At 44.2% G+C, this 27,021-nt stretch overlaps 1 protein-coding gene across 1 annotated transcript in view; it reads left to right on the top strand.

The window, feature by feature from the left end:
* LOC143924365 (aldehyde oxidase-like) overlaps positions 1-23,257 on the top strand; it is a 191,887-nt gene extending 168,630 nt beyond the window's left edge. The window contains exons 34-35 of the mRNA XM_077448645.1: positions 18,655-18,822; positions 20,799-23,257. Of these exons, the coding sequence (XP_077304771.1) occupies positions 18,655-18,822; positions 20,799-20,849 (219 nt within the window). The 3' untranslated portion in view covers positions 20,850-23,257. The remainder of the gene's footprint in view (positions 1-18,654; positions 18,823-20,798) is intronic.
* The last annotated feature ends 3,764 nt before the right edge of the window (positions 23,258-27,021 follow it).

Raw genomic sequence — 27,021 nt, 5'->3', positions numbered from 1 at the left:
GGCTGCGGAAGGTTTATTCCCATTGTTTCGGATTTCATAAAATTTATTTTGAGATTGGAGAGGGCTCCATACCTCTCAAATTCCTTAAGGAGGTTTCGGGAGTGAGATCAGGGGGTTAGTCAGGGAGAATAGCATGTTGTCGGCTTAAGCCGGGACCTTCTGTTGTGCGTCTCCCACGTTTATGCCTAATATCTGGGTGAAGATGTACAGTACATAAAAAAGATTCCAGTAACAGGGCAAAGAGGAGTGGCGACAGTGGGCAGCCCTGTCATGTCCCATTCGTAATTTTGAGAGGGTCTGACAGGACCCCGTTGGCTCGAATCTGAGCTGTGGAGTGTGAGTAGAACTCCACCGAAGCATATTGGTACCAAAACCTGCATACCGAAAAGCTGATAGCATGTACCTCCAACTCACCCTGTCAAAGGCCTTCTCAGCGTCCATACCCAGAAAGACACATTGGCCGTGGGATTTGTTGGCTGTATGTATTAAGTTTAGGACCTTGGTGGTATTATCCCTAGCTTCTTGGGTTGGGACAAAACGTGGATCAGATGTGACAGATGTTGCTGAATTTGAGATCCAGAGGCTGGGTCTTTTCCTTAATTTGGGATCACTGGAATGTGGGCTTCACAAAGTGTCTACCGCAAAGGGTGAGGCGGATCCCACATTGTTGAATAGTTTGACCATGAATGGGTCTAGAGAGGGTAAAAGTGTTGTATAATATTGAATGGTGAAACCATATGTACCCGGTGCCTTCCCCGATTAAATTGTCCCTATGGCCTCTTGAAGTTCCTCCAATGTAATCGGGTCTTCTAAAGCTTCACTAGCCTCATTTAATAAGTGGGGCATTAGGAAGGAAAATAGGAATGTAGGAATCCATGCATTCCTGCGATGGAGACAAGGTTATAAGATTGTATAGGGATTCATAAAATCCCTTAAATTCCTGAGCAATGTTGTGCAGCAATGAGAGTTTGGGCCCATTAGTCTGACCTAAATGTGGTATGTATGTTGCCAATTTCTGCTCCCTAAGGCATCTAGCTAGCATTTTGCCACATTTGTTACCAGATTCATAAGATCTTTTCCGGCAAATCTGTAAGGCTGCTTTAGCTTTAAATTGCAAAAGGTCCGTAATTTGCAGCTCTTTCTCCGGGGAAGGTATTGGTGCATGTTTATGTCAGGCCTCCAAGGCCCGTAAGTCCTCCAGTAGAGACATTAACTGTTTAGTACCTTGTTTCTTGAGTCTCGACCCGTGTTTGATAAGCACACCGTGAATCACCGCCTTGTGTGCCTCCCAAACAATGCCGGGGTCGTTCTCAGACATGTTGTTAATGCAGAAATAGAACTCTAGTTCTCTAGTGACATCACTAAGCACCTCTTTGTCTTGTAGAAGGCTTTCATTCAGCCTCCAACGTTTGGTCTTAGCCCTTGTACACACGGTCGGAGATTCCAACAACCAAATCCGTCGGATTTTGACCGTCGGATTTTGTCCCACGGATTTTGTCTGAAACTGTTGCATACACACAGTCGGACAAAGTTGTCGGAAAATCCGACGTGATTACGTTATTTTGTTACGACGGGACTACGTTCACGCTAGTAGCCAATAGCTTTGGTGTAGGAATTTGATCTGAGCATGCATGGCACTTTGTTCGATCGGAATTCTCTACATATGATCGGAATATGTCCGATCGGAGCATTTTGTCGGAAAATTTTACCAACAAGTTGGAAAACTTGGTCCGTCGGATACTCCAAGGGAAACAGACCGATGTAGACCACTCACAGTCGGAATATCCGACAAAACGGTCCGATCGGACACATTCCGTCGGAATCTCCGACCGTGTGTACAAGGGCTTAGAAGTGAGGGCACCAGTGAAGGCATAGGACTAGGGATGAGCTTCGTTCGACTCGAACATCGGCTGTTCGCCCGTTCGGCGAATTCCGAACGTTATGGGCCGTTCGCGCCAAATTCGTGTGGCGCTCACGGCCCACAATGCACTGCGTCATCGCAGTGCATTGCTGGCTCATGATTGGCCAAGCATGCACTGTGACCCCGCATGCTTGGCCAATCACAGCGCCAGCAGCGAGGAGAGCCATGATTGGCCACAGGCAGGATGCCTGTGGCCAATCATAGCTCAGGCTGTGTAGAACACGCCCCACACTATATAAGGCCGCCAGCGCGGCGGCCTAGTGTAGTGTGTTGGTGTCTGAAGCAGTTAGTGGGTGTTCTGTGTACCTTCAACACAGTACACACTGATCGTTTTCGGCCGATTTTCGATCTTGCTGTTGTGTAGTGGTTGTTGTCTGCGTGCCCTGACCGCAGTATACACCGCTATATTCACCTCACCTATATAGCTAGTGATCTATCTTTTATAATAGAGCTTGCAGTCAGTAGTGTTAGGAGCTTGTGCGTGCTGTCTGCGTGCTCTGTACCCAGTACACACCGCTATATCCACCTACATAGCTCTTATCTATTTGAGCCCACTTGCCATCTGCAGGAGTTATTGGAAGTTGTGTGTGCCTCAAGCACAGCACAGTATACATCTGTATATACCCCTTTATCTCTGGTGTTCTATAAAAAAAGGCATCTGCAGGAGTTAGTGGGTTTTTTGTGCCTCCAGCACAATATACACCTGTATCTACCCTTTATTGCTGTTCTCTAATAGAGCCATCTGCAGGGCTTAGTGGGTGTTGTGTGACTCAATTACAGTATACCCCTTTATCTCTGGTGTTCTATAATAAAGGCATCTGCAGGAGTTAGTGGGTGTTGTGTGACTCCAGCACAACATACACCTGTATCTACCGTTTATTGCTGTTCTCTAATAGAGCCATCTGCAGGGCTTAGTGGGTGTTGTGTGACTCCATTACACTGCTGTTTTACCCAACTCCCTTCAGGCCATTACCATGTCTGGAAGGCCAGCAAGGAGAGGCAGACAGGCGCGAGCCGATAAAAGAGGGCAAGCAGGCTCTGTGTCTAGAGACAACAGTGCTGGTCGTGGACGCGGTGCATTGTCATCAGCACGTGGCCATGGGACACGCTTGTCCTTTTCGGCAGCTGGACATGTTGAACCGCAACATGCCAACGACTTGGTAGAGTGGATGACCAAGCCCTCTTCATCCTCCTCATCCTCTCTCACCCAGTCTCAGGGTACTAGCAAAGCAGCTGCCAACGCATCGTCTTCCCTCCTCTCAATGTCATCATCAGTGACTCCTTCCCTAGACCCACCACGTCCTCCTGAGGAGTCTCCTGAACTCTTTGAGCACAGTGTTGGGTACATGCTCCAGGAGGATGCCCAGTGTTTTGTAGGCTCTGATGATGACACTCAGCTAGAGGAAGGCAGTAGCGTGAGCGCAGAGAGAGGGGATGCTCAAGAAGGACAGCAATCTGGCAGTCATGTTCCACAAGCTGCAGCATACTGCCAGGTTTGCTACAGCGATGAAGAGGGAGGGGATGATGAGGGCACTGACTCCACGTGGGTGCCTGGAAGGAGAGAGGAGGAGGAGGAGGAGAAGGCACATGTCCAACGAGGCAGGATGCCCTCCGGGGGCCAGCTTAGGGGCAGCACACCGACTGAATCACACCACAGAGCTCCGCCTGTGCAGGGCGCTGGCTCTGCGTGCTATTTGCAACATATGTCTCAAGCGTATCTCGCGTGGCCAAAACATCAGCCGCTTGGGCACCACATGCTTGACCAGACATATGTTGACCTGCCATACAGCTCGTTGGCAAGCGTACCTCAAAGACCCACACCAAAGAACAAAGTGGGCCTCTCCTTGCTCCTCATCAGCTGGCATCTCCAACCCCACTAGACCTTCAGTCCTCTCTGAAACCTGCTCTGAGAGGAATGAAGGTGTAGAATTAGGTGTGTCACAGCCAAGTGCTTCCGGGAACTCTGCTAGCGGTACACCCACGTCCGATTATAGCAGGCAAATGTCCCTGCCCCAGCTTCTGGACCGGCGAAAGAAGTTCACTCCCAGCCATCCACATGCCCAGCGGTTGAATGCTAGCTTGGCTAAATTGCTAGCACTTCAACTGCTGCCTTTTCAGTTGGTAGACTCGGCCCCCTTCCGTGAGTTTGTACAATGTGCGGTTCCTCAGTGGCAGGTCCCCAAACGCCACTTTTTCTCACGGAAGGCGATTCCGGCTCTCTACCAGCATGTGGAAGGCAATGTCCTTGCCTCGCTGGACAGGGCGGTCAGCGGTAAGGAGCATATTACCGCTGACTCATGGTCCAGCAGGCATGGACAGGGACGTTACCTGTCTTTCACGGCCCATTGGGTCACTCTTCTGGCAGCTGGGAAGGATGCAGAACAAGGTGCAGTAGTGTTGGAGGTTGTTCCGCCGCCACGCCTCCAAAAAGCTACTATTGGTTGTGACACACCTCTCTCCTCCACCACCTCCTCTTCTTCTTCCTCCATGGCCTCTTCCAGTGCTCTGTCCTCAGAACCAGCGGTGCTTCGTAGGCGTTCCAGGGGCTATGCAAGTACGCAGGCAAAACGATGCCATGCCGTGCTTGCGCTGGTTTGTTTGGGGGACAGGAGCCACACTGGGGCGGATGTTTTGTCAGCTCTGCAGGGGCAGGCCGAGAGGTGGTTGACGCCACGCCAGCTTAAGCCAGGAATGGTGGTTTGTGACAATGGCACCAACCTCCTCTCCGCCCTCCGACAGGGACAACTGACCCATGTGCCCTGTGTAGCTCACGTCCTTAACCTGGTGGTGCAGCGGTTCTTGGGCAGGTACCCCGGCTTACAGGATGTCCTGAAGCAGGCCAGGAAAGTCTGTGTGCATTTCCACCGATCATTTAATGCCTGTGCTCGGCTGGCTGAGCTCCAAAAGGAGTTGAACCTGCCCAAGAACCGCCTTATATGTGACATGCCCACCAGGTGGAACTCAACGTTGGCCATGCTGCAGCGGCTGCACACGCAGCAGAGGGCCATCAATGAGTACCTGTGCGACTACAGCACCAGGACAGGGTCAGGGGAGCTTGGTTTTTTCTCACCACTCCAGTGGGGCATGATCAGGGATGCATGCACTGTCCTGTCACCGTTTGAGGAGGCCACAAGGATGGTGAGCAGTGACAGTGCATGCATCAGTGACACTGTACCTCTTGTCCACGTCTTGGAGCATACGCTGCGTGGAATAATGGACAGGGCACTTGAGGCAGAACAGAGGCAGGAAGAGGAGGACTTCCTTGCCTCTCAAGGCCCCCCTTTATCCAGACAGTGTTCCTGCTGTGCCACCCATCACACAGGAAGAGGATGAGGAGGAGGAAGAGGAGGAGGAGGATGATTGTGTCAGCATGGAGGTGGAGGCTGGCATCAGCAGCAGCAGCAGTCTTGTAGGGATGATTTACAGTCCCAAGAAACACGTGGACTTGTACGTGGCTGGGAGGAGGTAGCTGCGGATCATGTTGTCCTTAGTGACCCAGAGGACTCCGGACCAAATGCCTCAGCTAACCTACGCTGCATGGCCTCCCTGATCCTGCAAAGCCTGCGGAAGAATCCTCGTATTCTTCGGATCAAGGAGAGGGACCATTACTGGCTGGCCACTCTCCTTGATCCACGGTACAAGGGTAAGGTTGCCGACCTTATCTTGCCATCGCAGAGGGAGCAGAGGATGAGACATCTCTGGGAGGCCTTGCAGAAAGGTCTGTGCAACGCGTTCCCAGAGACTGGGAGGTTACAAACTCCTGGTCCTGGACAACGTGTTGCTGAGGCATCGGTCAGAAGGAGCGGTGGAGAAGGTGGCCGTCTGACTGATGCTTTCAGACAATTTTTTAGTCCGCAGCCCCAAGGTATGATCTGTTCCAGCACCCATCGCCAGCGTCTGATTTACATGGTGCAGGAATACCTAGGGGCAAGGTCAGACTTGGACACCTTTCCCACCGAAAATCCTCTGGCTTACTGGGTCTTGAGGATGGATCACTGGCCAGAGCTTGCACAGTATGCAATTGAGCTACTGGCCTGTCCTGCATCCAGCATTCTTTCGGAACGCACCTTCAGTGCTGCTGGTGGCTTTGTTACCGATCACAGGGTGCGCCTGTCCACCGAATCAGTTGATCGACTGACCTTCATCAAGATGAATCAGTCTTGGATCACCCACAGCTACTAAGCACCTGAAGCTGATGTAAAAGAATATTTTTTTTTGAAATATCACACCCCTTAAGACTGCCTATGCTGATGCTGAGTGACTGTCCTGTTATGTTGATTGTCTATCCTCTTCCTCCTCCGCTGATGTGTTGGAAGAACATTTCTGGTTCTGGGTGATGCCTAAGGCCCAATTTTTCTGCCCCTGTTTAACAGGGGCGTTTAAGTACAATTTTTGATGCAATGCTTTGCAGCAGGGCTAATTCCTGCAATAAAACTAGAGTATATGGGAGAGGTTGCAGTGTGGTGGCACCAGCACCAGTGCCTAAGGCCCAATTTTTCTGCCCCTGTTTAACAGGGACATGTAATTACAATTCTTGATATAATATTTCACAGGAGGGCCCCTTCCTGTGCCCACCCAGAGTAACGGTGAGGACTTATAGTGTTGTGGCACCAGCACCACAACCACCAAAGGTCAATTTTTCTACCACTGTTCAACAATGGCATGTAATTACAATTCTTGATATAATCGTTCACAGCAGGGCGCTCCAGCGCCCACCAAGAGTCACTTTGAGGGCTTACAATGTTGTGGCAAAACCAACACCTTGTTCCGCCATTTCTGCAGAGCATATAGGGCAGGCCCCTACTTTCAAACATCCAATTTACAAACATCTCCTACTTGCAAATGGAAGGAGACAACAGCAAGTGAGATGAAAAAAGATGGACGACAAAACAAATTATACAGGGGTGATAACCCTTCCCTATGTTTTCCAAAAAGCTTAAAAATAGTTTTTTTGACTGGAGCTACACTTTAAAAATGTACCAGTTGAAAATTACAAACAACTTAACACAACAAACCTACACAGTCCCTGTCTTGTTTGCACCGCCTGTATACTGCTGTTCTGAGTATATAGGGCCTGGGGGCCACACGCATTTCCTTTTTTTAATATGGGTACAGGGTTCCCCTTAATATGCATACAAGACCCAAATAGGCTGGTAATGGGCAGGGAGGGCTACCCATGCCATTTTTCTCAATGATTTTCAACCATATTGCAGGAACCAGATATAACATTAAAACCGCAAGCAGTTTTAAAATGGTGTTATTTCCGTTTAATGTCATTTTGTGCAGGGACTGTTCTAAACACGGGAAACACGTGGCACTTCACAGGCATACTACAGACACCCCCCCAGGCACCATATTTAAAGGAATATTTCACTTTTTTTTTTCACTTTAATCGTCATTAAAATCAGTGCTCCCGCCAAAATGGCCATTTTTAAAAACATTTTATGCATTGACCCATGTCCCCTGGGGCAGGAGCCAGGTCCCCAAACCCTTTTTAGGACAGTATCTTGCATATTAGCCGTTAAAATGAGCACTTTTAATTTCGAACGTTCGAGTCCCATAGACTTCAATGGGGTTCTAAAGTTCGTTCGAATTTGGGGTCCGTTCGAAAGTTCTGGTGCGAACCGAACCGGGGGGACAGAAACACCGGGGAGTAGTCAGACCATGTAATAGAGCCTATGGTGGAAGTTCGCACTGAATGTAGTTGCGCGTGAGGTACTAATTAGTACTAAGTAGTCGATTTGTATACTTTGAGAGGTACAGAATAAAAAGTATAGTCCTTCTCGGAGGGGTGAAAAAGGCGCCAAACAACTACTAGTTGGGCCTTATGCAGAGACTTGGTAATGCGTTTACGGAAGCCAGGAGGAACGGAGGACAGACCCGTAGATGTGCTTTCCAAGGGGATCAGGGGGACATTAAAGTCACCGCTTACAATCAGTTGCCCCTCAGTGAAATCTACTAGGCATTCTAGTTTCTTGCTTAGGAAGATGTCTTGGTGGCTATTAGGGACACAAAGATTTACCAAGGTGACCTTGGCACCGCCAACCATGCCATTTAAGAACAGAAAACGACCTTCCGGATCTATGATTGTGTCTAGGCAAGTCCAGGGAACGTTACTTGAAAAATGGATAGACACTCCACGTGACTTCGCTGTCGAATTAGTCGAGTGATAGACCACCGGGAAGGTCCTATTTTTGAGGATGGGTAATTTGTCGTCTCTAAAATGGGTTTCCTGTATGAAAGCTACATCCGATCCATGATGCATATCCTGCAAAAGCCTTTGTCGTTTCTCAGTCACATTTAGGCCCTGAGTGTTAAGCGAAATCACATTGATAAATCTCCACAGTTTCGGTTGTGGAAAGATGGGGATGGAAAAAAGGGGGGGGGGAAGGGTGGATTAGAAAGAGAGAAAATTCAAGAGAGGAGGAAAAAGAGCAGATAACAAACTAAAGTAAAAGAATACTAAGATGGTAGCAAACTTGAGTGAAGATCTATGTGGGGGTTTGGATAGACACAGCAGAGATGAGCGCTCCAACTGTCCCCAACCATTCCGACATTGGTAGGTATTGATAACATTTAAACCAAAATTCTAAAAAATTATAATGAAAAACTATAAATTATAAAGTGACATGCATAAAAATGGGCAGCAGCATTCAGAGAATCAACCTATGGTAAGACCCATATAAAACAAAACTATACTTCCAACATGCAAATATTACATCCCATAGTGCAGCAGGCGGTAAGGAATAGCTCCTATGCAGAATTTGAAGTGTTCAGGGGTCGAAGAGCATCAGTTCCCCAAAACTCAGAGCACCAGCATGATAGCACCATACCCTTTCAGAGGGAGAGGGAAGTCACCCAGATCCCCCAGATGAGGACCCCTGAACCCCTCCCAGCCACCCCACACCCACTGCAGGACCCACAATACATTGGGTCCACCCCAGGGTTGAGAAGAGGGGGACAGTGATGGGAGGGAGAGGGGAAGGGGGGGTGAGGAGGAAAAAATGGGGGGGCGAAGGGGGAGGGGAAGGGGCAACGGAGGGAAGGTGGAAGGGGAAGCTAAGGAGGGTGGTGTGAAAAGGGGACGAGAACCCTCAGGGACCGGTCTGCTGCATTTACGGAAGTAAGTGGCAGGAAATACAACACTGAGATGAAAGTGTCAGGCTTAAATCACCCACAGTACAATAGCTTGTGGTCTCTATGATGACCTATAGACCCTAATCCCACCGCTCAAACTTGGTTTGATCTCATAGAGGGGCTTGGGTCAATTAAGGCAGTTCCCATATGTTATGTGAAGCCCTCTATGAGAAAACTAGTGAGAGGTCCCGTAACCCCAGTACAGGCACTATAATAGCAGGTAGCTTAATGAAATCATATAGACACTAAGTGACTACATAATGAGCATGGTAAAGCATCACAGGTATGTAAGAAACAATAATGCACTTAGCAGGGAAAAATTGTGGCTCAAAGACCTTGGATAATAAGTATATAGAAATATGCCTAAGTTATTGCTACATGAAGGTCTTGAAGCAGAAAAAAAAAATTGATGCTCAAAGATCCCGGAACCATGACAGTTGTAGTTTCCCCACATGGAGGTGGCATAGGGAGGCATAGATGTGAGGGACCAAAGGTGCTTGCACTGAGGGACAATACCCCAGTAGCACTAAGGGGGTAAACCTCCAGGCAATCCTTTTCCACAAGAAACAAGTCAGGCAGGTGTAGGCCAGCGGTGGGGACTATGAATATCCACCCTTAGTCCCACAGCCATTCATTACACTGCAAACAGATGGATGAAAAAAATAAAAAACATTTGCCATCTATGACTCTGGGGACTGCTCCCCGGAGGGGGCTCAGAATCTCCTCTGCGATCGTTGTTGGCATGGCTGAGAGGGACTCCGGAGGAACCAGGGTGACCCCCTGGGCACGGGAGAAGCTGAAGCCAACTCGGAACCTGGATAAGCTCCACATCCAAGAAGGTAAACGGCTCCGGTAGGTCTGCAGGCATAAGTAGGGTAAAGGAGGTGGCGGCTTTCCTAAAGGTGACTGCCAGCAGGTAGCCCCATCGGTATGTAGAGCCCTTCTCTCTGGCCAGGTCTAGGACCGGATGCAGGTGAGCCCTGCGTTGAAGAGTTGCCCTTGAGAGATCCGGAAGAATCTTGATGCGTGCACCGTCAAAGTCCAAATCTCCCCTTTCCCATACTTTGTGGATGATCAGTTCCTTCTGGGGGTACCAATGCAATCGACACACCAAATCTCGGGGCCTATCGGAATCAGTAGATCTGGGGCCAAGGGCCCTATGAACCCTGTCCAGTGCCATGTCCACTTCAGGGGAATTTAGGACTTTTTGGAAAATGGCACTCACCGTGGTGCCCGTTGCGGGGGAGACCTCGCAGCCGCAGGTTAGTCCTGCAGCATCTGTCTTCCAGGTCCTCCAAATGGAGTTGAAGGCCCAGCGTAGCATCTGCTTGTGAGATGTGGGAGTGCTCCAGAGCCACCACGCGGCGTTCAAGGGATGATAACAAGGTCTCTCTGGTGTCTACAGGCTTTGAAAGCGAATGGACCTCCGTCCTCACCACTTGGATGTCCCAGCAGTGTGTCTCCTCCACCTGAAGAATCAGGGCCTTGTTTAGTAGGTAGTGCCTGCAGAAGCTCCCGGATATCCCCATCAAGACAACTCGTCTCCCTACAAAGCGGGGAGTTTGTCACCCCTGACATGTCCATGAGTCTATGGTAGGGAGTCCAGTACAGAGGATGAGCCAGGAGAAGCAGGCAAGTCCGGCATTAGAGGAGGTCCTAGGCCTGAGCCACGAGATTCCGCCACAATGGCGCCTGGAGAGGCAAGGTGTGCGCTCTGGAAAAAGCGGCAAATCTCCCCCTGGGGTGTGTGGGAGCGGGTCCCTCTAGCTGATGACCTGGTTCTGTATCTTTTCGCAGCTAGCATGCTGCTAGAAGTTTATTTCCGATAATATTTCGAGATAGGCAGGGGAAGGCCCGGAGCTCACAGAAGACACATCCTCACACAGCCATGTCCAGGCAATGTCCCCTTACTTACCTTTTTCTGATGTCTTCAGCATGGTCATTGATGAGTTAGTTGTTATTTTTCCTCAATCTTCTCCTAATAGTAAGTGGTCCTGGATGATGCAGAGAACAGCGCTGACATGACATCAGTGCTGTTCTTAGTATCCATACACTGTGAGCACTGATAGGACATCTTGTGGCCAAAGGGGGACTGTAGGTACAGCTTCAGGTTTTAGGCGAGTATTGTAACCTGAACAGTTTTTTTTTTTATTTTATTTACAATTCTTGGGTAACAAAAGACAAAAAAATCTGAATTAGCCTGGAACTGGGCTTTGAAATATAACTATCAGCTTTTGTGGGAAAGAAATAAAGCAAGTAAAAAAAAAAAAAATCCACGTTATAATGTGCTATGATCCTATTGTAACGATGTAATGTTTTATCACATGTTTAAATTACTGTAATTATGAATTTCTTATACTGTTGATGAGGATGTTCAATCAAATCTACTCAACATTACTATCTTTTTTTTTTTTTCAAAATAGTTTTTATTGAGTTTAGCGAACATACAACAATGCAAATAAGCAGTAGGTACAAACGGTACCACAGGAACAATAGGTATGATAGGTACAATAGGTATAATAGGTACAATACAATGTTCATTTTAGTACATAACAGTTTATAATATCAGCTTATAAACAGCAATGATGGAAGGGTGAGAGATACAGGGGGGAGGGGAGTGGGAGGGGGGAGAGGGGAGGGAGCTTAAGGAAAGGAGGGGGGGAGAGAAGAGGAGGGGGGGGATAGGAGGGGAAGAAGCAAGAGAGGATGGAGAGTCATAGAGTTGTCTAGAGTCAAAGAGTTAATCAAACATTGTGGTATTGGTCATACCATACCGACCAGGGATTCCAGAGAGTTTTAATGCGATGATGGTTGTGTTTCCCTCTAGAGAGGACAATTTCATATGTATAGTGAGTTTGGACTACCATGATAATTTCATCCAGTGATGGGGCTGCAGTTGTCTTCCATTTTCTTGCTATTAAGAGTTTTGTGGCTAAGAGAATGTGTGTGGTGATTAAACTTAGGTCTGATGGAATGTCGTTAATGTTGATATTGAGGATTGCCAGAGAAGGAGTTAGTGGAATGTGTAGGTGCAGAACTTCATGTAGTAGTTTTTCTACTTTGGACCAGACTCGTTTTATACGCGGGCATGACCAGAAAATATGTAGGAGTGTCCCAGGCAAGTTACATTCTCTCCAGCAGGTATGCGTTGTTTGTTTGTTGAATTTGGCCATTCTATATGGTGTCAAGTACCATCTCATTGTAATTTTTTGGGCGAGCTCCCAAAGTGCGGAGCAAGCAGTGTATGTGTAAGTGGACTTAATTGCTTGTTGCCACTGACAATCTGAGAATTGTGTTTCAAGGTCTGCCTCCCAGTCTGTAAGGGGTTTGGACTTGTAAAACATGTGTTTTCCCTGTAAGGTGGAGTATACTATTGAGATCCCCTTAGAGATATGATCTTTAAGGAAGAGGAACTTCCAAATGTTTAGTGGTAAAGAACTTTCTAAAGAAGGGTGAGCAGCGAGGCAATGTCTTATCCTGTAGTATGTTAGATAGTCCGTCATATGGGTGGCCGACTGTTGTTGCTTGAGTGTATGCGAATTGGATTTAATTAGAGAGCGAAGTTCCGATGTGTAAGTTGCCATGGCAGATATCCAGACAGGAATGTGGAGGTCGGGAGTAAGTAGTTGTAGTGTTTCAAGGGGGATTGGAATGGGTCGTAGGGGAAGATTTGTCCAGTTAGTGTAGTGTAGTGTTCTCCAAGTTTTGACCGTGGCTTGTATGGTAGGTGAGTATAGAGATAATTGTGGAGTCTTAGTGGAGGTGCTAAACAGCCAGGTGGATAGATTAGTGCCAGGTGTCATTGTGTTCTCTATAGCTCCCCACAGGGTGTTGGCGTGTGTGTTGAACCATTCTTTCATTTGGGATATGATGGTAGCAATATAGTAATCCTTAATATCTATGTGTCCCATACCGCCTACTGATCTGTGTTTGATGAGCTTTGTATGATTGCATCGTGGCTTCTTGCCTTGCCAGAGGAAGCGTGTTAAAGAAGATTGTAGTGAATTAAGATAAGCAAGCGGTACTGGTATAGGCAGTGTGCGAAAGACATATAACAGTTTAGATAATGCCATCATCTCGAAGGCCGCTAGACGACCTGCCCAAGAAAATTCATGTTTTGATATCTTTTCCATGTCTTGGAGTAGCGTTTGTTTGATGTCAGGATAGTTACGGGAGAAGAGTAACTTTGGAAATCTAGTAATATGTATACCCAGATAGGGTAAACCAGTGTCAGTCCAAGAGTAAGGGAACAAATTTCTAAGAAGGTTACCAGTGGTCGCATCCAAACCCATGTCTAAAATAATGGATTTATGTTCATTCACTTTATAATATGATATATCACCAAACCTTTTCAATAATGGTTGTACCAAAGCCAGGGAAGAAAGAGGATCCGTGATCATCAATATGACGTCATCAGCAAATAAATTAATTTTGTGTTCTGTCTGGCCAATGGTGAATCCTTTTATGTTGCAATGTGTTCTAATGTGTTCGGCCAGGGGTTCCATTATTAAGTTAAAAACTAGTGGCGATAAGGGGCACCCTTGGCGTGTGCCATTAGTGATCTGGAAGGGTCTAGATAACATTTCAGAGGTATATACTTGGGCAGATGGTGACGAGTATAGAGCTAAAATTGCAGAGAGTATCGTATCTTGGAATCCAAACTTAAGTAGGGTTGCTTTCATATATTCCCAATGTACTCTATCGAAACGCCTTCTCTGCATCTAAAGACAGAAGCAGAGAAGGCGTTCTAGTGAGCTCAGCATGGTGTACCACATTAATTATTCTACGGGTAGCATCAAAGGCTTGTCTCCCCTTGGTAAATCCGGATTGGTCTCTATGTATTAAATGGGGCATTAAGTCTATCAGTCTGTTTGCTATAAGTTTGGCGTAGATCTTGGTGTCTACATTTAGAAGAGAGATTGGCCTAAAATTCTGTGGATGTGATGGGTCCTTCCCTGGCTTCGGCAATGTAATAATTAGAGCAGATAATATTTCTGGAGGTAGAGAGGAAGAGGAGGCAGCGTCGTTGCATACTCTGGAAAAGTAGGGACTGAGGAGCGAGCTAAATTTTTTATAATATTCACCAGTGAGACCATCTGGGCCTGGAGATTTGTTGGATGGCAGGGCAGAAATGGTGCTAATAATTTCCTGTGGTGTGAATGGAGCATTCAGTGACTGAAGTTGATCACTTGAGAGTCTGGGAAGTTTTATTTCTTGGAGAAAGGAGTCTATGTCCTGAGGAGAGGGTTGTGTGGTATTGGGGTCTGATTTTAAATTATAGAGAGATTCATAGTAGTGGCTGAATGCGTCTGCTATAGCAGAAGGATCTATCACTTTTTTGTTCGTGGTGGGGTGAAATAGAAAAGGAATTTTAGTATTGGAGTAGTGACCTTTAAGTCTGGTAGCCATGGCTCGACCAGCTTTGTTACTAGTGGAATAATGTACAGCTCTAAAGTAAGTATGAGCTTTTTGGTAATTGTCAAGTAGGTGAGCTCGTAATTCTTGTCTAAGGTGATCTAATTTAAGTTTAGTGGAGGGGTTAGGATTGGATTGATTTTGGTTTTCCAGGATTTTGATGTCTAAAGTAAGCGTGTCTAAGCGCTGGGATCTCCTCCTCCTCTCTTTGGCTCCCAATTGTATAAGTACTCCTCTTATGAACGCTTTATGAGCGTTCTAAAGTGTGAAATTATCATTAACAGACTCTTCATTTGAGGGAGAAGTACTCCTCCAGGGCTTGTTTGAGGTGTTCTGAATATTGTGGGGAGTTAAGAAGTGAGGCATTAGCTCTCCAGATCCGAGTTTTGGATGTGGTCGGAGAGTCCTCCACAGTTATCATAATCGGTGCATGGTCGGACCATGTAATAGTAGAAATCTCTGAAGCAGATATACGGGGTAAAGTCCATTTGTCCACCAAAAAGTAATCTATGCGTGTGTAAGAATTATGGCGTGGAGAAAAGTAGGAATAGTCTCTTTCCGTAGTGTGGTGACATCTCCAAACGTCATAGAGATCATTATTCCTTATGAAGGGTCCCATTTGGGAGGCAGGTCTAGTAGTGTGAGAGGAGGTATCGATGGTGATGTCCGGGACTATGTTGAAGTCCCCACAAATTATGAGTTGGCCATGTTTAAAATTATTTATTTTCTTCAAAAGCTTGGAGAGAAAGTTAATTTGCTTTTTGTTGGGAGCATATAGGGCCAAAATAGTATATCTGACGTTGTTTAAAGAGCAATCTAGTGCAAGATATCTGCCATTGGGATCTACTAGGCTATCGTGTAGCGAAAAGGAGAGTGTATTTTTAATTGCTATTAGAACTCCGTTTCTTTTTTCAGGCCCCGAGGTTCGAAAAATATTGGGGAAGTGTCTATTGGTACATGGGGGTTCTGCAGTGATTTTAAAGTGTGTCTCTTGAACGCAGAGGACATCACAGTGAGAGGATATTGCAGTTTTCCACAGAGACGACCTCTTGGCTGGGTGATTAAGACCCTTAACATTGAGAGATAAGAATTTGGGCATTTTGTGCAATGGTGAAAGAGGGTCGTGAGAGGTGTAGTAGTACTCACAGTTAACGGCTTATCAGGTATTGTTGGTGTAGAAGTTGCGGAGACGATGGATCCACTGGTCGGTTGTTGGAGCAGGTGCGGAAGTCAGTAAAAGATTGAGGGTTGTGCTCTCCAAGGAAAGGACGGGTGGGGGAAAAAAGCGGACAGTTAATATACACAAGCTGAAACAACAATAAAAGGGAGATAAAAACAAAGGAAGGGAGGTGAGATGGTGAGGGGAAGAAAGGTAGCGCTCGGTAGTAAGGTGGTAGAACTACCTAGCAATCTGTGGGGGTAGTGTTCGTGAACAATCTGCAACGAGCAGGCACTGGAACGGAGGTTGCAGTGGATTTCTGAACAGTGATACCACTAATCTCATGTTCAGTGGCTGGGGTGGATCCTAGGATCGGAAGAGCCATGGAGTTGGGTTTTAGTATGCAGCTGCTGGGTTGGCAGTATTGGTTCAGGGACAATGCCCCATTCACGGAGAAGCTGTATACCTTCTTCAACTGTATGGATGCTGTATTTCCTTCCATTTCTGTTGATCAGGAGTTTGGTGGGGTAACCCCATTGGTATGGAATCTTGTGGTTATTTAGTGGCTTAGTAATGGTGTGTAGTTGACGCCGTTGCTGGCGCGTGTACTGGGATATATCTGCATAGAATTGCAGTTTTTGGTATGGTGGAGGAAGATGTTCCATTCTTCTGGTTTTGGCTAGAAGCATATCTTTGGTGTGGAAGAAATGTATTCTCATGAGGGTGTCTCGTGGGACCTCCACAGATAAGTGATGTGGTTTCGGAAGTCGGTGAATACGATCGATGACCGTTTCAATTGGGGGTAGCTCAGGTAGAATTGAGGAAATCATTTTTCTAGCATAGGATTGTAGATCTGAGGGCAAGATTGTTTCGGGGATCCCCCTGATTTTTATATTGTTGCGCCTCGAGCGGTCTTCGAGGTCCGCCATTTTGGCGCGAACCCATTGTTGTTCTTCTCTGGTGTGGTCGTGAGCATCGACTAAATCATTAACTGTGACAGCCATTGTGCTCATCTGCTGTTCAAGAACATTTACTTTGCTGCTCACGGTGACCATTTCAGATTTGAATGCTGTGACTAGAGAGGCGATATCAGAATGTAGGGAGCTGTGTAGAGAGATCAGCATGTCTTTTAACATGGTGTCTATCACAGGCTGATTAGCAGTGGGGAAGGCCGCAATAGGGGAGCATGCTGGTGTCTGTGTGAGGAGACTGTCCAGAGTAGGCCTTACCTCCAGAGCTGGAGTAGTAGCTTCGAGTCTCATTCGTGACTTAGCCGGGCTGTTGGATGCTGACTGGGGTCCCTGGGATGATGTGGAGTTCACATCTTCGTCCTGTGCCTGCGTGTTACGGACGTCCGCATCAGGCAGATCAGTATAGGCCCGTTCGTTGTGCTGTGAGGTATCGCGGGCGCCATTTTGAGAGCTCCCGGAGGAGAAGAAATCCGTCAATTTTTTCGGGTGTCGGTACTCTTTTCGTTTCCGTGATGTTCCGTTCTGGTTCCCGAACGTGTGGGGATCCGGTTGGTTCATTTTTTAGCGGTCGGATTAGTAGTATACGGCCGTTATCACCCGTTCAGTGCAGGAGCTGAGGATTCAGGCTTCCATTCAGCTCGGCAGTTGGCCACGCCCCAACATTACTATCTTTTTTTACTATCTTGACACCATTTGCATAAAACAAAATGTGTTTAAAAATTATTTTTTTTAAATAATATTTAAAATATTATATATGTGTTTATATTTCATTAGTGTGTCTTTATACAACACCATTTACCCACTGTTTTGTTCGCATCTCATTTAAAGTCCCAACCCCCTTTTTTCTCTCGCATTCTGTACACCGATGCACTCCAGAAATGTAATTTCCGGCTTGTGTGATTGGCTAACTGATTTTCTCAGAAGTCTGCACAAATCAAATTGTAGTCATCCCATGCAATAGAAATTTCAGTTTTGGTGTGGAAAAAAAGGTAGGAATCTACAACAAAGTATTTTTTTATAAATCCTGGCAAATGGCTTAAATCACCAAAGGGGGATTGGAATTAAACTTTTAGAAAATTTTTACTAAAAATATTTCTTCCTGATTGTATGTTCTAAATGCATGTAAATACATATTTCAAAATCTGAAATTAAAGACACAATAAAAAAAACTTAAAAAATACATATACAGGTTTGTGTCTTTATGTTGTCCCTTAGAGGGCTTTCACACTGAGCTGCAGGTGGTGTCAGTGGTAAAGCGGCGCTATTCGGCCGATAGCGGGGCAGATTTAACCCCCCGCTTGCGGCCGAAAAGGGGTTAAATCCATCCAAAAAATGCAGCCGGAGCAGCGTTTTTCCAGCAGTATCGCAGCGCTGCCCCATTGATTTCAATGGGGAGCAGTGGTGGAGGAGCAGTGAGTTCACTGCTCCTTCACCGCTCCAAAGAAGCTGCTGGCAGGATTTTTTGTGTCGCCTTGCCAGCGCACTGCTCCAGTGTGAATAGAGCAGCTTTTTTCAGGCACTATACAAGTGCTATTGTTAGCAATGTAGCACCTGAAAAACGCTGGCAGTGTAAAAGGGGTCTTAGTTTTACAAAAATCTATAGTAATTTGATTCCATGTATGATTCTGTTATAGTTTTTTTCTCTAAGGGAAGCCATGGCATTGAGCTTAGCTGCTCAGGTGCTAGCGTGTAAGTAAATTTATAACTGAATATGTGAATACACAGCAACATAAAACTTGTACTAAGTATGGAAAATTATTGGAAGAATGACCAGCTGCCTCTCATTTCTTATTTTTTTTAAAATTATTTTTCATTTTTATGAAATTCAATAAAGGAGTATAATCTTAAATATAAGTGTCAGATGATTTCTGCTCATGTAGTTCTTCCTCCAGACCTCCATGCCACACCTTCAGATTGGGTTACTCAACTCAACTGAGATGAAACTCTACCCTGTCTTGGCACCGGACATTTTGTTTGTGACCTGTATATATAGGAGCACACCTTTGACCTGATATCCTGACCATTCTGTATGTTTGTGTTTTGTCCTACAGGGTGTTGGTGAGCCAGCTCTCTTCCTAGGCTCCTCTATTTATTTTGCCATAAAGGATGCTTTGACGTATGCCAGAAAAGAAAGAGGAATGTCTGAACTTTTTACCTTAAACAGTCCTGCAAGCCCAGAAAAGATAAGAATGGCGTGTGGTGACAAATTCACTAACATGGTATGACCTATTTCAAGCAATATATTTAAACATAACAGGTTTAACATTTATTTTGCTAGGTAATGGTCACCATATTTTGGTCACCATATTTTTATTTAGACCTCCGTGACTCTTCATTTTCTGACAGCGAATACTTTTTTTTTGTGATAGATTTAGGAAACATTTAAAACCCCCATCAGTTTTTTACTCTCTCTGTTCCATGAAGAAATCTCCTTTCAAAGTAAGGACTAATCCTCTTTGAGTGTTCCCAGTAGAAGAAGCACAGAAGTTCCAGGGTTGCTTAGATGACAACCCTGGAACTTCATATTTCCCCTCACTTAATATCCTAGTAACAATGGTCACAAGGACAAACTGAGATGGTGAACCTTTACCATCAGGGCTCAGCCAGCAATTAAAACCTTGCAGGAGTTATACCACTTCTATAGTCCAAAACCCCAAAGCATGTTTTTAGCTTTAATACATTAGGCAGGAGGAAAATGGGCAATTGTTTTCATTTTTACTTTGAATGCACTTCTTACCTGAAAAGGTACCAAAAAAAAGCCCCAAAATATACCAGATTTTTTGTGGCACCATACTGTAGATGCACCTGATGTTTCATATATCATACATATCAAAATATACATCAGTCCAAACCTAGAATTTGGACATCAGGATTAACATGTTTATTGATAATATTTAAATCTGCTGGTTTAATCCCTACTGGAAATTCTTTGTCAAATAATTTATTTAAAGCATATCTAAACTCAAGAAAAACAAATGTATATATTGCAGATTACTAATAATTAAATTTGTAGGTTGCATTTGTTTTTTTCTGTTTTTTCTTTTTCATTTTTTCTTTATTTTCTTCTGGTGTTCCAGCCAGAAACCCTTCCTGTCTTATGGTGCCTATCTCTAGAGTAGCAATAACTGAGACACTTTTGGATGGTCTAGTAGATTTAGATTGACTTTATACAGGTGACCAAAAAAATGAAAGCCTAACTTCAGCTGACACATTTTAAGCAGTTACAGAAACACATTTTTATTTGCATTCAAAATAAAGATTATTCCTTCAGCTTTATTATTAAGCATCCTGGGCTTAAGCCAGATAGGTAAAAGCCCCCGATCTCTCTATTGGCCTATTAAGACTTGACATCATGGTTACAATTAGATGCACAGGGGGAAGCATTCAGCAGGGCTAGGTTTGACATTCCCAAAGTCAATATTTGCATAAATTAGCTAATTTCTGTGAGATACAGGGTAATCGGAAAGAAAGCTGTAAGTATGAACAAGTATCTCTAAATACCCACATTATGTTTATACAGTCAGTTAGGCAGTATAATGCCCCGTACACACGATCCTAAAATCGGACAACAGATCGTCCTTTCTTTTTTTGTATGCTAGTCGTATATCAAACCTGAAGAGTTTACTAAAGTAGCAAAAATTCTCGTACATTATGTTGTGTGTTGTAGTGAATTTGTATTGTATTTTTGGACAACAACTGTACTGATTAAACGAAAATCGTGTGACCTGGTATTGTACGAAAAAAATATCTTGTGTTTGTCCGATCGTATAATATCGGCTCTTGAAAGCTCTGTACTAACGATCCAATTATTGTACGATAGTGTCGAAAGTGGTATTTTTTTTGTCTGATTTTTGGATCGTGTGTATGAGCCATTAGATGATGATAATTTTACTTCAGATATAATGGGGTTGATTTACTAAAACTGGAGAAAAATCTGGTGCAACTGTGCATGGTAGTCAACCAGCTTCTAACTTCAGCTTGTTCAATTAAACCTTGACAACAACAAAAAAAAACCTGGCAGCTGGCTGATTTCTATGCAGAGCTACACCAGATTTTGTACTCCCCCAGCTTTAGTAAATTAACTCAATGGTCGGCCCCATCCCATTTAATGGATAACTTGCCTGCAGTATTTGTATTTATACTAAGCGATGCGGTTACATAACATAAAATAAAAAGTGCTTATGATTTCTTACAGATTCCAAGAGATGAGCCTGGTACCTATGTTCCCTGGGCTATCAATATATGAACACTGATCTCTGCTAAAGGAACTCCATTATTCATCTGCTGCACAAAACCTTCTATCTCATTGTTTCTGTAACATTAGTATATTATAAAAGTAGAGCGACATGTATCTTTAAGTATAGTAAGATTCTGGTCTTCCTTGTTATGCTTGGCCTTTATAATATTCAAGCTATTTTTCACATTTAATCAGGAAAACGCTTGTGTGAAATTTAACCACTAATCTATCCATGTTTTGTATATTTTATTAGCACTTTTGTTATTTTCCGGTTTAGTTTTATAGAGAGAAGATGTTTTCCTTTAAGACCTCATGAATTTAAGCATCCCATTAACAGATTATCCTAAGAAGAAGTGGATGGGAATTCCAAATGTCTGTCTTTACATGAAGGGGACAAAGCTGTCATTACTGAAGGGCAATTCACACATAAACATATTTACAGCTTTTTTGCTCAAATGAATTGCTCATAAAATTAGAATAGTAGCGTTACCTGTACAACAGTCAGAAATCACTAGCTTTATTACATGAGCTGCAAAAATTCTGTGTGGATTTCTGTTGATGAAAAATAATAATTTTCATCTTTAATAAATTTTAGCATGATAATGAATGCTGACATCACCATTCTGTGAGATAAGATTTTTTAGGGCTCAGCTAGCATACTCAAAGCTTTTTAGTTCCTTCTGCTTTTTTTTTACTGTTTTATATAAAAAATACAGTGAATAAGGGAATTTCAGTTTAAATCAGCTAAATATATTTTACAGGTGTACCAAAAAATAAAGGTGTGCCATTTCTTATAGGTTATCTTCTTTTTTTTTTTTTTTTTTTTAATCAAACAGCCACAGCCTGAGTAGAAAGTAGTGGAACACAAATGGAAATATATACCTTATAGAGATTTTAACCATTTATTACTATTTAAAGCGAAACACACTTTAATCTATGGGAACAGCCAGGAGAAGGAGCGTTACCACACAAAACTTCACTAAAAAAAAAATGTATGCTTTACAGAACCATAAAGGTCTTCATGCACAGGTCTGTCAATGAACCAGCTGTCAAGCAAAATCTAGTAAATCGGATTGACTGCACTGTGCATCCTTCAGAAATCTGAAATTTCTATGATAAGCTTGCATAGCTGTTTTTGTCTGGTACTCATTTTGACTCCAGTGCATGAAACAGTTTTTCTATGTTTTTATTCGGGGGGGTCAGCTCCTTGCTGACGGAGTTACTTTAAGGCAGCCATTCTCAACTAGGGTTCCTTCAGAGCTTGTCAGGGATTCCTTGAGCTGTGGCTGATTATCCTCCCATCTGATGGCTCCTAAATAATTCTGGGACCAACACCACTTAGCAAAGCCAACACTGTAAAGGGGGTATTCTTGCCACGAATACTTTATTAATTAATTTTAACAGGGATTCACAGAGGCCCGAAAAAAAATTTGCGGGTTGTTTTGTAGTAAAAAATGTTGAGAAAAGCTGCTTAAGGCTGGGTTCACACATGGGCGGAATTGCAACTCCGCTTTCCATGCGAAGATAAAAATGACTCATTCAGTGGTTCCTCTCTGTTGTAGCTGCGGATCAGCTGACCAGGGAGAGGGGGGAGGTGTAGTGAGGAGGGGGGAGAGAATTCTTCTTCAGAATGGAACACATCTGCGAATCAGATGTGTTCCTACTGAAGATTATGTGCCTGCAATTCGCAACACACTGCCTAGAAAACGCACACTTTTTTGTGCAATACGGACTGCGGATGCAACGCCCATATGTGAGCCAGACCCATTGAAAAGAACATATTTTCAAACGTTCTGCAGATTGGATGTGGTGTAAGCTGCATCCAATTGGTATATGTGTGAACCCAGCCTTAAGGTATACTACCAGCCCATTTAAAATAACTGAGAAGTGGAATCACTGAGCAAATGGGAGGGATAGAAGGCAGAATGGACTGAGATCAAGCTTGATTGTTAAAGCAAAAGTTGGAAATTCATAATAATAATTTTAGCTGTCCACATTTATGAATCTAATGAAAGCTTTCACTGAAAATACCATCTGTCCTTCTCATCATATTGACCACGTGTGACATATTTGCTTTATATGCATTTCTGTATGACTTCCACTCTCCAAAAAACAGTTGATGGTCATATTTCAAAGTGTCTTTTTGTGCACTTGATATTGATTGCTGTTTTATTGTTATTAACAAAGAACAAAAGATCTTAAGCCTCTAATAAATCATAATTAAAAAACATTGTTTATTGTGTGTAACCTGTAATTATAACACTATCAATGAATAAACATACATGGCGTTAGCATGCATCTAATGAATGATTCTGGCTCTTGGCTAAATGTAATGATTTCAGCAGATGTCTTTCAGCAGAACTTTAGATAAGGTCTATTGATTTGTATGTAAATAAAAGTCATGCATAAAGATGAAACTGGGCTTGGTCCAAATAGTACAAGAGTCTTTTTTGCCATTACACTTCATGAAAACGCTTAGCACAGCGGACTCCACAAATCTGATTCCATGTCCGTCAAGTTTGATTTTTGCAACTCTGAACGTTGGTGCAACCAAAGAAGGAGATTGCCACATGGGGTATCTCAATAATTTCAACAAGAATAAGGGGTTTGAATGAAAGGAAATCTGTCTCAAACAGGATAGCTAAATGAGAAGTCAAACAAGGATATGAGATTTTTGAGCTGCATAGCAGGAATGTTAAAATGTGTTTTTTTTGGGGCTGTCTCTGTTTCTCTGTGGCCCCAGCCATTTTAAAAACGTATAGAGACACTGTCAATAGATTTAAAATATTGTATATAATAGGGCTTTGAAAAATACACTTTTAATGCCATTAGCATTTTGTTGACTCCAAAATTTGTCGCAGAGCAGTATCCATTACTTTTGGGTGTGTCAGATGACTTCATCTCCCCGCTGTGACTCTTTCCCTTTTGCAGCTACATCACTAGGGTGTCACTGCAGATCTAAGAGACACATTAATGAGATGGCAACCAGGGGGTAGCTACGTTGGGCAGCAGGGAGACAAAGCTTCCAGATTACCTGAAAATGTCATAAAGTGAAGATTCCAACAGCTCCTTTGACTCTGCAAAAGATTATGTAAGGGAGGGAGTAGGTGGGTGATGACGGACCTTCCTTCCTGTTCCCCATTAACTCGTTGGGCGCCAAGTGTGGGTCACATAAAAGGACTTCCCCTGGGGTGGGTTCCGCTGGGCTATGCTAGGCACCTGTAACAGGATCACTCTTCTCACACATGGGGTACCTTTACTTGAGTCACGTTCATGACCCAGAAGATGACAGACATGAACAAACTCTAGTAAACCCTCTTGCTGTATTAAGCATCACCACGATAACTTGTACTTTTACTCTTTGCCATTTCCATTAATACCCTGGGATAAGTCTGAGGGAGTCATGGGGGAATACTTGACCTTAAGGTGGGCCTCCACTCTCAGAGATGAATGTACACCTGCACTGTAACAGTTCTCCAGTTAACTCTCAGGTCCCTATGTAAATGTACACCTCTCACTGTAGATTGCATTTAGGAGGACATGCTGAGCTTATGTACACTCACTTAACTCTTTCTTGAACTTCTGTACAGGATCGGGACCTCGGCTGTGCCAATCCACTCCCATTGCTATGGGAGACAGACCGCTACAGAAGGAGTCCATTTATCTCTCTATAAAATGCTGTCCGATCTGTACAGTCCATGCTGGTACCTTCAGGGAGGCTACAAGTCCCAGCAATCCCCATGCATGTGGAAGTCTCCAGGACACAGGATTATAGCAGCTTTTCTGTAATCAGGACAGAAGCACTCTCCCACTCTTTGCTGACTGTCTTTCCTTTCAATGCAGTAGGCTGTGTGTTGTGGGACTACAGGTCTCAGCAGCCCCAGGCATGTTGGCATGCTCCTCTCTGCGGGTGATCTCCAGTGATGACAGAAGTAAAAGATAGCTGAAGGAAGCCCGCCAAAAACATAGACCTGGGAAATAAGTTAACCCTTTCCCTAGCTAGCACTTTCCAACCTGCTTACAAAGTAAAGCGTGGAGTCAATGGAGGTGCTAATTGTAAGTATTAGAACTGTATTTTCCAAATTAGTATTTTAGTAAACTTTTTACTAGCAATGGGCATTATTAAAGTAACTGAGCCCCAGTGGTTCTCAAGTGATAAAAGCAACACTAATCTAACATAATTTTGCAGCTTTATACTTTAGAAAATCTTTTATGACTTCTTTCTTTGGGATAACATTTTGTAGGTAGCAGTTATTATAATTTGATTATAATCCTGCTTTTTTCTAAGGCTTTTCAGTATTTCCAAAAAGAGAGTTTTGCCTTCCCACCCACAATCTGTATACAAATATTCCTTTGCATGGTACCCACTGCTAAGGAAACATTAATAAATTGTATTCCTTTGACAGCTACTGGTCAACAATTATATTGAGTCAGGTGACTGTGAGATAAAAAGGCTATTTGCGTTTTTTTCTGGTTCAAATATTTTATTTTGACAATTTTGAATTCAGTACAGGCAATATTGTGGTAAATACATGCTTACAGCAGGTTTGGCATAACAGAAATAAAGCATGGAAACGACCATGCAGAATCAAATAACAAGTAACAATTAGTGGGGGAGGACAAGCCTACAAAAAAAGATACAAAAGTAGGCTGAGATTGTGTTGGCGTTTTTTTAAACATTTTAATGTTTGAGAAGGGGTAGGAACTGGGTGGGTAGGATTTGGACTTTAAGCGCTGACACATAGCAATCAGTAAGAATCAATTTTACCTCCTATCTTTTATATCTTTACCTCTATCTTTTATCTCTATCCCTATCTTATACTAGTTTGACTTTAGTAGAGTGAATTCTGATTGGTTACTGTTCTTAAGTACTATGGCATACAGAATATTCATGGACATTTGGTTATGCTGCTGCCTTCAGGAGATTGGGCATCTGCAAAACAAAACTGTAAGGACAACCCGCTCTCAGCATGTCTCAGCTTTCTGCTACTGTCCTAGAAGAACAGATGTCTTCTCTTCTCTGAGCATCTTTTAACAAGATTTATTTTTCATCTGGCAAGTTTCTTCAGTTGCTGCATGGCCACAGGGAGGCTCATTTTGCAGCTTTCCAGTTCTGTTGATGGCATTGCCACAAAACTCTACCCAGACCCAGCTGAGAAGAAGAAGCAGGGCCAGTCTGTAATGTTTTATTTAGCTCTGTTCTCTAAGTAAGGTAAGGGGCTCATTGCCAGAAACCATGAATCAGACTGAGACAGAAGTACAGTTAAATCACACTTGTTTATTAATAATAATAATAATAATAAGGTAAACAGAGTAAACCTGGTCAAAACATATCCAGAGCTCAGGAACCGGAACGGATAGTCAGACAAGCCAAAACGCCAGGGAGCCAGAGATGAGAGTAGTAGAACAGCAAGCAGGATCTGGAGCCAGAAGGAATGTCAGCCAAGCAAGCCTTTAACAGGAACTCAGGAGAGCGTCTCTAGAAATGTGACCAAGGCGAAGGCAGAGATCATCTGGGCTGGACAGCTTAAGTAGGCAAGACTGAAAAGCAGGTTATCATCAATAGGGGAATCACTGTGGAGAGAAAGGAGCTGGCAATTAGTCGACAGCTGAGCGGCCAGCTTTGAGAGGGAAAGGCTAAGCCCAGCCCTGACAGTATCCCCTCCTCAATGACCCCTCCTCCTCAGAGGACCACCAGGCTTGAAAGGAAAATGTCTATGGAAATCACGGAGAAGGACAGGGGCATGTACGTCCGTCAGGACTGAAAAGCAGGATATCATCAATAGGTGAGTCACTATCGAGAGAAAGGAGCTGTCAATTAGTCAACAGCTGAGCAGGCAGCTTTGAGATGGAAAGGCTAAACCCAGCCCTGACAGTACCCCCTCCTCAATGACCCCTCCCCCTCGGAGGACCACCAGGCTTGAAAGAAAAATGTCTATGGAAATCACGGAGGAGGACAGGGGCATGTATGTCCGAAGATGAGACCCAAAAGCATTTCTCCGGACCGTACCCTTTCCAATGCACCAGGTACTGTATGCACCCACGGAACCTACGGGAGTCAACAATAGACTGTACTTCCTACTCCTCATGGTTCTCAACCTGTACAGGGTGATGACAAGGCACCGAGGTGGTAAAGTGGTTGCAGACCACAGGTTTTAATAAGTAGACATGAAATACATTT

The sequence above is a fragment of the Lithobates pipiens genome, unplaced genomic scaffold, assembly GCF_037356315.1.
Source record: "Lithobates pipiens isolate NorthernLeopardFrog02 unplaced genomic scaffold, aLitPip1_a1.2 Scaffold_22, whole genome shotgun sequence".
Classification (NCBI taxonomy): Eukaryota; Metazoa; Chordata; class Amphibia; order Anura; family Ranidae; genus Lithobates; species Lithobates pipiens.
Note: the sequence above shows the minus strand (reverse complement) of the source record. Positions and strands in the feature narration are given on the sequence as shown.